We start from the raw sequence: 10,205 nt of genomic DNA, 5'->3' as shown, positions 1-10,205 counted from the left end.
TTCCTACTACAAATTGACTTCAAATACTTGATTTAAGGCCACAGTAACTTTGCCCCTTATGTCCAACTTTTTTTCCTGAAATCATAGTTCACTTTTTTTTTTTGAATACTCATTCTGTATCAAAATTTGGGATTGTTGGAAACATAACTTTCCTAACACATTCTATCTTAAAACTTCATAGGCCATGGGTGATTCGTTTTGAAAAACTTCTCCAAGCTGTCATTGCAAATCAATTTTGGTTTATCTGGAAGCAGCAAAATTATTCTCTGTTTTAAAGAAAACTTCCTTCTATTATTCTATTTTTCATTAGCCACTATTTTTCATTTTTCAGTGTGGGTTAAATGGGACAAAACATCTCATGGTTGATGAAATTGAATATTTGATGGATCCTTTTTATTGCAGGACGGAGGAATTGACTTCATGCTTCAAAATCATGAAGGATTATGTATACTTGCTGGCCAACAATATGTCCATAATAAATCAGCAATTTTATAAAGCTATGGTAATTGATATTGGTTTTCAAATAATCATTGATAAAGGCTTTTCAATGCTGTTTCATGATGTTTTACTAAAAATTTGGGCTCACATGGAGCATTCTCACCACCATCAGCAGCATCAGCAACCTTCTATGTACAATGACTACTTACACAACTCTGTATTGTTACAAGCAGCTAACTAGGATACAAATAAGATTGGATCAGATAAGTCTACCTTTCAATGGATGGACTCTTTCTCATTTGATTTGTTATCCATTTTAAATAATGACCTAGCAAGGATATAACATTGAAATCTTAATAAATTTTGGAAAAATTTATATGTCACCTACAATTTCACAATAAAGATTGTTGTCAAATCCAATCAATTTGGAAGCCAAGTAGAGAGACAATATTATCAAATATTTTGTATCATTATTTTGATGCTTTCTAAGTTCACACTTTTACAAGAAATAAATAACATTTAGATTGAATAGTATAAATCTCTTCCCGAAAATCATCATGAAAACAGACCGTATTTATGTTAGTTTATGAATAAATCAATGATTGAAATTTCATATCGTACCGAAGTATCGAGCTTCGCTCGGTATGGTACAATATTGTGTACCGAGCGGTACGCCAAGCCATATCAAGCGATACGCCAAGACGTACCAAGCAGTACACCTAATTTAGGCGTAAAATCCTCCGAAAATATCTGAAAACAAAAAAATTAAGATAAGATTTTTAAGTTACAAAATAAATATAGTAATAGTATAAGTTTAGCAAATCCAATGTAAATTAGGTAAGAATAGTATCATATATCTTTTTCGTACTACGAGGAATAGCCTTGTGTAAGGTTCGTATTTCGGTTCGTTACGAATTGTCCTTCTGTAAATATTGAAATATCTACAAAAAAAATCATTTGAATTATCAATTTATAAATCTTTGCTTTGTAGAGTTTAGGAGAGTATAAACGTGAGAAAAAATAAGTTTAAGATAGTTTAAAAGAATGTGAGCGTGAAATGAAGTGAAATATGGGAGAATATGAGTTTAAAAACCTATAAGAAAGAGGCACTATTACATATTAGTAATAGTTGATTTCGATCGTTACCGAGCTATGCTGAGCGATAATAGTTGAAATCGACCGTTATCAAGCTATGCTACGTAGTAACGGTCGAAATTTCAACTGTTACCATCCGATATACCCCTTTATCGTTCGATACGAGGCGATATTGAGTGTTTTGCCTAATAACGAATGGTTCGCGTATTGGCATGCTGTCAAACCGATACGTATCGTCTGTATCGGACAATATTATTCAAAATTAAAAACCCTAGAATAAACAACTTATAGGATTAAAGCAAACAAAGGACCAAATAATGATGATACATGTCATAGATGTATAGGTATGAAAGTAATTGAACCTAGTTTTTGTGTTGATTGTATGTAAATGTTTCCATTATTTATTGGGTCTTAGCTTCTCTTCCAAAATCCACTTGTGCCCTAAAGGTTTGTTCTTAGAAGATGTTGTTAGCAAGACTGATTCAATTTCAGTATTTAGTGCCTCCTAGTCTAAAACAACATTCTTAAGATGAACTTGGTGATTTTTCTTTCAGAAATGTGACCAAAGCATCAAAGTTTCTTTTAGTTTGGGCTCTCTCCTTCTAAATTTAGGCTAACTAGTTAAATGTATAGTAGTTAAAAAAGTGAAGATAGAATTAAATCCTAGATTTGATAATATATATCCAAAGATTGGGGCCTTTTTTTTTTCCAATCATGGTGTCATTAAAATTTTCACAAATCTTACAGCCTCAAACCACCACAGAAGAGTATGCTTATCACTCGTCTTGCTACATATATATTTTTTCAGATCAAGTATATATGGAAACAATATATTCAAACTCCTAAAGATCAATCACAAACACTTAGATTTTCTATTTTGGGATTGATGTTGAAGGCAAAGGTATAATGATAGATACATAGGACAACTGCAAACATGTAGGTAATCTCAATCAGAAAGACAATAAAATATAATGCAGCATAACACATCTTGTTGCCTTGTTAGGGGCTCATTAAGATGTATCTACTCTACAAACCTCTAACAACAATCAGTTTCACAGGGAAAACTAGATCAACCCACTGAGTTTGGCATTTGTGTTTGAATTGTACAAGGCAGGGAACTTTGCCTACTTTTTCCGATGCCGTGCAATATGTGGGTATGCATTACGTCATACATTGCCGGAAACAGCTCAGGTTGGTTTTGATGGTCGGTAATAAGCATCTCATTAACTTCATGGCAAGTGTATTCATTCACAAATTTTGTTGGCAGCTCCAATTGATGTTTTGATCAGTTCTGGTTTGCAAATACACCATGATGAACCACCATTTCTTTGTCAGTTTGTGATATCAGCATTTCCAGAACATATCAGTTGTAATTATCCACCAACTACAAGAACAAAGGCAATGATAGCATGATCACCAATTATACTATTAACCATCTAGAATCATATTGTGACAATGAAAACAGACTTGAAAGAAATTGAATCAGATAAGTGGGCTAGTTTCACTTGTCTACATCACAAGCCTACTTGTTTAAGGTTTATTACAAGTAACACTACCTCAAAGTTGCACTTCTTTAGTTCTAGGTGAAGAGGTGGTCTCCTATGCTATCACCTTGAGATTGAAGCCACTAAATTAAACTAACAGTATTGCAGGAAAATATTGAAAAATACAAAAGATATGTAAAGAAAGGTTTGTCGTGTGTATCAAGCCCTGGCCAGACAGGTACTTATCAGTGTCAGTCAGCTCTGGTGTACACAGTCCCGATGAAATAGATGATGGTGGAGGAAGAGGAAGAAGGATGAAGAGGAACAAGGAAGAGGAGGAAGAGAAGAGGAGGAAAGAGGAAGAGGAAGTAACAAAGAAAGAAGAGGAGGAAATGTTCCCAAATTCAGGTGGTGGGAGGTAAATATGACTCGCAAGTGCAAGTCGAGGAAGAGGGCTCCAAATGCGAGCCCTAGACCTATTAAATCATTTTTCTCTTTTCTTTATTAGTCAAATCGGACTACCTAAAATAGGGGCAATCCAACTATTATTTGGGTTCACAGTTATAGTTCCTTTTGGACCTATCCTTGTGGTCCAGTGAAAGGAATAGTGTATTGAACAAGATTTCCTCATGCCCATATTGGTAGGAAAAGGTTGTATGGATGCTTATCCCTCTCACTTTCCTACTTTAACACGATTATAGTAAGAATAAGACTCTCACAAGACCTCCACTATATGGTGTTGTGCCAGATACATGTTGGATATTAACTTGAGACTAGTGATTTAAAATGATGCCCAAGCGCTTGTGCAAGGCGAAGCCCAAGCGCCTCACACAAAAGCCAAGTGACGTGCTTCAGTGAAGCACCGTCTAGGCAAACCCAAGCGTCCGATTGAAGCAGAGCAATCGAACCAATTGGCCAACTCTAGTTCAATTGAACAGTACCTAGTTGGTATGATTGAACCAACGAAACATTACAATAAACACCCCCCTCTCCCCAAACCGACCCCCCCCCCCCCCCCCCCGAGCATTTTGGGAACTTGGCTCCTTTTAGTGCCTAATGCTTTTAAAAATACTACTTGAGACTAACACTTTAAAATATAACTTCCATAGGTACTACACGGGTTACATAGTCTCATAGCAGAGATAGCTCCTTGTAACAATTCCATACCCCTAAAATCCAACTTGCTCCACAAATGGAGCTAGGAATTATGGGATTGGATAATAATTTTTAGTTTCTTTGTTGTTTATTTCATCTTCACATGATTTCATATATAACAATAAAAAACTTGATGCTTAAGTTAGATAAAGTCATCAACTCCTTATGTTGTTGCTTCGACAAAAAAAATCTAGGAACTTCATGTCATTGGAATGGCGTGCAATTAACTGTTGCATTATAAGAGAGATCCATCTTGAATTTGTTGTCCACCATGCAAGTTTATATATCTTCAATGCCTTTTCTTGTTGTCCTTGTTCATCATTATATATTGGAGCTCAACCCTAACTATGGATACGGTTCCCAGATCAAATAGCTGTTAGTTGTATAATCATATACTTGCTGTTCTAGGGTTGTCATGTCAAATTAAAGCTAAAATTTTCAACTTGCTACAACTTCTAAGGTATGATTTGGGGGCTATTGAAACCTTTAAAGTTGTCCTCAAAGAAGGAAGATGGTAGAGCCTTTGTTTGATACACTAGAATTTTTAGTTAGAGATTGTAAAGGTGGAGATGGCGATATTATTTAATACTCCAGCCCATTATCCAATGAAGACTGGAAATTTTCTCTAGAACTCTTGTATACTACTTTGTTCGAGCCCTTATACATCCCTTTGATGGACTTGTAATTGCATAAGTTGAGAGAAGATGGCACTGTAGATAGTCCATGTAAAAATATTTCTTTAATGCTCGTGGCTTTAGTAGAGGATTCATCAGCAGTAATTGTCACCATGGAATCTCATAGGAGCACCATTGCTGCAGATGTTATCCAAAAAATTTGCTTGAAGATGATGTCACTATAAGGGTGAGCACCATTCATATTATGCTGCTTTCTCATTATTGTACCAAGACAAAGAAGCACCACAATATGATGGTTGTGGCAAATGTCTAGTCACAGTAATGGATAGGTCATGGCATTGTTGTGCAGTGGGGTTGTCAGAGGTAACGGGATCTAAAATGCACCAAGGCTCTAAAACACATGAGGCACTAGGCACTCGCCCTCGCAAAGGCGCTCGTCAATATAAAAATTGTAAATAAGATGATTATGGAGAAAAAAAATATTTAACATAATAATTAGATTATACAAATTTTATATCATTTCATAATCAAAATATTATTTTTTCCAAGATAAAAACAGGTCTTCTATTTAAGAAATAAGGTTGTATTCCAATGCTTATAGCATCAGCACCCACGAAAGAAGAGGGAGGATCAAGACAATGATCCATCCACAAAAAAAAAGTTCAATGGGCATATTTTGCCAACCAATCAACACATTGATTTCATAATCAAAATATCACCACTAGAACATTGAATTACATTCATTTAACCATCTATAAAGCATTAAAGTATTAAATTGTCCAAATATAATAACAAAAATAGCTAAACAAAATAAAATTAACATCAAAAGTCCAAGAATTTTGACAAAAATTCTAGCAATGAAAATTCAAAATCCTAACTGTTACAAATTCAATAATTAACTTATTTCATAAACTATTATCAACTAGAATTACATATTATTAATTATAATTAACATTACTATAAGTAACAACCCAATAAGAGGTGGGGGCTAAGAATAGGAAGAGATCAGCTGCATGTAGAGGAAGGCAAGGGCTGGGGTCTAACAACAACAGAGGATGTAGGTTGGATGGTAGATGGGGACTATCAGAGAGAGAAAGGAGCAGGAAGATGAAGGGGCATCGATGGGAGGGGAAGGCTCGTTAAGAGAAAGGGAAGTTGCTCATGAAGACGATGAGGGAGAAAGAAGAAGAGGAGGGGAAGGGGGTACCATCAATCGTATGTGCTGTTGAGAGCCACCAAAAAAGAGAGGGAGAGAGGGGTTGAGGGAGAGGGGAGATGACTTTGTTAGGGAGAAGCGCTCTAGAGGGGTCAAGGGGAGAGAGAGAGAGAGAGAGCCTAGATAGAGAAGCGGGGTCCGACTCTGTTTAGAAGAAGCAAAGAGCGAGGGAAGGGGTTGTACCGTTGACTTTTGGCGCTATCAAGAGAGGAGGGGGGTCAAGGGGAGGGAGAGGCAAGAGAGAGGTATCATCATCGGGAGGTGGAGGGGCCAACACAGTAGGGAGCATGATGATTAGCACCATCAAAAGGTGGCAGGGACGAAAAGAGAGAGAGGGAGAAAGAGGCAAAGATACCTCCATTCATGAGACAAGAGGCACCATCGGCTTACAAACGTGCTCGGAAGACAGGATCTAGCTGCCTCACACAAACACAAAGACGGCGTTTAGATTGCTAGGTGAGGTGTGTGGTGTGAGAGGGGTTAGTAAGTTAGGTTATGTGCTTGATTGAACCGAATCAATAAATTTGGGTCCAGCTCAAGGTTAGTCAAACTGATTTGGGCCAAGTGAGTGATAGGGCCACCCATTGCCTCCTAAGCTATGCCTAGTTAAAGGCACCCACTCAAACCCTAATCGAGGCACTCAAGCCTCGCCTTGCCTCAACTTGTATAAGCGTCTAGGTGAGCGCATGAGAGCATATTGATTTTACTAGTGTAGATGATAAGAAAATACGAAGATTGTTAGCTAAGTCATAATAGATCAGAGTATCGCACTCTTTCTAATGGTCAGACTCTTTCTAATGCATGCTTCTGCAATTCAAGATAGAGAATAGACCTCCCATACTATAAACTAAGAAAATATATTGAACTAATATAACTGTAGAAGAATCCTAAAAGATATAGAATTAATTGCAAAGAGATGTCTTCACATCCTCTTTGGTCAGTCCACTAAGCCTCTTATTTATAATATTGCAGTAGTTAAATGCTAAGTAAAATATTGGGCACATAAATATGTTTCTAGAGGTTTCCATAAACTCATTGATAGAGACTATCCACAAGGTGTCATGCAGTCCATGTGGACAGCTATTTGGGCATTGTACAAGGTCTGATGACTCCTATTTTAGTAGGGGAAGGTCTTCTGGATCATTATCTCTCTCCCTCACATTCCTGAATGCAATTTTGTTATGAACAAGACATTCACAAGCATTCTGATCTACTGTTTCTTGCCGGATTCCTGATAGAAATTGTTGAGACCATTTGTTGTAGGATTCTCTCATTGGTACATGTTGCACAAGGCTCATGGCCAGATTGGAACTCTGTAACAGGCTTATATTAAAGAATAAAGAAGTAAAGCTCAACATCAATAATAAAAGTTAGCTTGTAAAGTAGAAACAAAACCTAACTTTGAGGCTTTTCCATGTCCTGCTATACACATCAAAGGACCAAGTCCAAGCTTCTACAACAGATCTTTTATCATCAACAATATTCCTAGTAGTCCTAAATACCTATCAAGATTTAAGTGTTTGTCAGTAGATATCTGAAAAACTCACTACATTAGATGTTAGATCAAGATATTCTTCTGCTGTGATTGAACATAACCTTTTTAACCTTGAATGGGGCTTCAGTAGAGATAAAAATCTCAAAACCAACTAGTTGATACAAAAATGCAATTCAAACATATTTTGAACCAAAACTCTCAAGGGAGTCTGCTTCAAGACATTAACACAACCAGACATTGGGCACTAAGCAAAACTTGATATTCATATATAAGTCTTCATCCGCCAAAGGTAACAGAACAAAGAAAAACCTTGATTAACCTTTAAATGCTTTCTCATCCATTAAGCACTAGTTGTCTTGTTTCTTTTTCTTTCAAACCACAGCAACCAGGAAAATAAATCAGTTAACGCATGAGTGAACCTCTTTGAAGCTATTGTGGCAGCCAAAAAGGGATGGTTATAAGGCAAACTTCTTGATTTAAAGGTGAAGAACCGAATTTGTAAATTAAGTTATTTATCACTTTTAAAGCTATCAAACAAATGAGGCAAGATGTAGGGAAAGGAAAACCAGAAACTAGCAGTTGTTCCGGTCATCAGCCATGATAAAACTAAAGATGCAACAGAAATCGTTAAGAAACTACCAACTTGCTAGCATGCATCTCAGGTTTGGGAAAATAGAAAGGAAGTAAGCATGATTCGGGCTCTTACCATTAAGTTGTGTAGCCCTTCTCCTGCTTAAACTTTCTCTGGTTCCAATCTTTGATCCATCTCTGTGATGTTTTTCATGGTCCTGCAACTTTTAACTTCTTTGAGGCACCACTGGTCTGAACACCTCCGTCTTCAAAGGACTCAACAGATCTCTTGGACACTGGAGTATGATGCTCCTTTCAATTGCCTCTTCCCATAGATTGGTTGCTTGCTAACCTTCTGCATCTGCTGATCTTGGCTATTAGCAAGTCGTATGTAGGCTCATTGCCCTGTCCACAATACTTCTTCATCCGCTCAAACATCTGAAGGGCATGATCCACCCTATCCAGAGCGCATAGGAGTTCCACCAGACTCTGGTAGAAATGAACATTGGGCAGCAAACCTGCCTCAAGCATCTCATCCACAAGCGTATTACCTCTGACAAACCTTCCTGACAGGTACATAAGCCTGACTACGATGTGGTAGCTTGCCCAGTCGGGGTGGCATCCAGCTTCCCCCTGTCGCATTAAGTATAGGACTCGGTAAACTTCCTTGATCCTTCTCACCCTAGAAAGGGAAGATAGTAGGATATTGAAGCTGACGGTTGTCGGGGGAACACCAGCGGTCCTCATCTCAGTCATCAGATTAGTGGCTTCTGGAATGATTGCAGAAGGGTTGAATTTGACGTTTCTCTTGCATATGCAGAGAAGCAAATCGTTGTATGATGATAGGCTGGGACAAAAACCAAGCGATTTCATCTGGTCCATGACTCGGCGGACCTCCCTGGCGTTCCCACGGATGCACCATCCGTGAAGGAGGCTCTGATAAATGATGCGAGTGGCCTCCCCACCTGCTGACAGCAGTTCGCGCCTGTGGCGCCAGACAACTCCCCGGGCCATGCCCGGGTTCCCTCTAGCGCAGAGGGCATGTACAACGATGAGGATGCCGGAACAAGCGCCGCCTACCACTCCGTCATTGCCATGGTGGTCCTGCAGTAACCGCGCCCTCTCCAGGCTACCCAAGAGGCGAACGGCCTTCTCCTCTTCGCCAGCTTTCACGAGGGTGTCAGTGACGAGGGCAAATGTCTCCAGGGCCACGCTCCGGCCCTCCTTCTGTAGATCGCAGATGGCGATGCCCATGGCCGTAAGGTCCTTCATCTTGGCAAAGGCCCGGATGGCGCGGTTGACGACATCGTCCCCGTACCGTTCTTGAGGTCTCTGACGCTGCTGACACCAGGAGAAGAAGCGGAGCAACCTCCTGCTGCTGATGCTATTACCGACGCCGGATTGGCTACTGCAAGCGTCGATGACCTCGTTTATGAAGGCAGGGGTAGGCACGATGCTTGACCGGTCGAGAGCCGTTACCATGTCGTCGAGGCTGCCAACGCCCGAGGCGACGATGTGGAGGACCATCTGACGAAGGTTAGTGTCGACGGGTGGGGTTGAAGAGGAAAGGAACCGGTGCCATCGGCTCGTGAGCAACCTCTGCATCGTCGCTAATATAGGGGGTAACTTACCACCTCCTGCACAAAAGCAGCAGAGATCATGGTAAGTCATCGTTCCAAGAGACGACCGGAGAAGAGCCAACATTAATTTGCCGTTGGCCACCGAACCATGGCCGATTTGAAAGATGGCCTATTTGGGGCGGTCGCCCATTTTTGATGGCGCTGTTCAATCAGCAAGACGAAGAGGGCGAGTTTAGATAGAGCTAGGTTTTTAAAGAAATCCCAAAAGATATAAAACGTCATATGCCCATGGTTATTATTCTTTTTCTTAAGTGGTGGAGACTTAATTTGATAGTATTCTTTTACCCATTTTTCTGAACAATATCTCTTGAGTATTTTCCAAACGATACCATTTCATTATTCCCAAATAGTCATTTTTAATTTTTAAAATTTTAATAATTTTAACAATATTCCTCCAAAAGTTATAATCTATTTTTCTGCTCATTTTATGAGTGGATCGATCCATATGAATGGATTTATCGGTTTGATCCAATGAGA

The 10,205-nt window shown here is 39.1% G+C and overlaps 1 protein-coding gene across 1 annotated transcript; it reads right to left on the bottom strand.

Moving 5' to 3' along the window:
- Nucleotides 1–2,474: 2,474 nt before the first annotated feature.
- Nucleotides 2,475–9,898, bottom strand: LOC135651784 (pentatricopeptide repeat-containing protein At5g61370, mitochondrial-like). The gene is given in 4 exon segments (XM_065172208.1): nucleotides 2,475–2,917; nucleotides 8,225–8,424; nucleotides 8,426–9,725; nucleotides 9,816–9,898. Coding segments are annotated over 2 exon segments (1,377 nt in total). The 5' UTR covers nucleotides 9,694–9,725; nucleotides 9,816–9,898; the 3' UTR covers nucleotides 2,475–2,917; nucleotides 8,225–8,315.
- Between the last annotated feature and the right edge of the window lie 307 nt (nucleotides 9,899–10,205).

This window comes from Musa acuminata, chromosome BXJ1-4 (genome assembly GCF_036884655.1).
Source record: "Musa acuminata AAA Group cultivar baxijiao chromosome BXJ1-4, Cavendish_Baxijiao_AAA, whole genome shotgun sequence".
Lineage (NCBI taxonomy): Eukaryota > Viridiplantae > Streptophyta > Magnoliopsida > Zingiberales > Musaceae > Musa > Musa acuminata.
The sequence above is the reverse complement of the archived record's forward strand: the minus strand, read 5'-3'. Positions and strand labels throughout refer to the sequence as shown.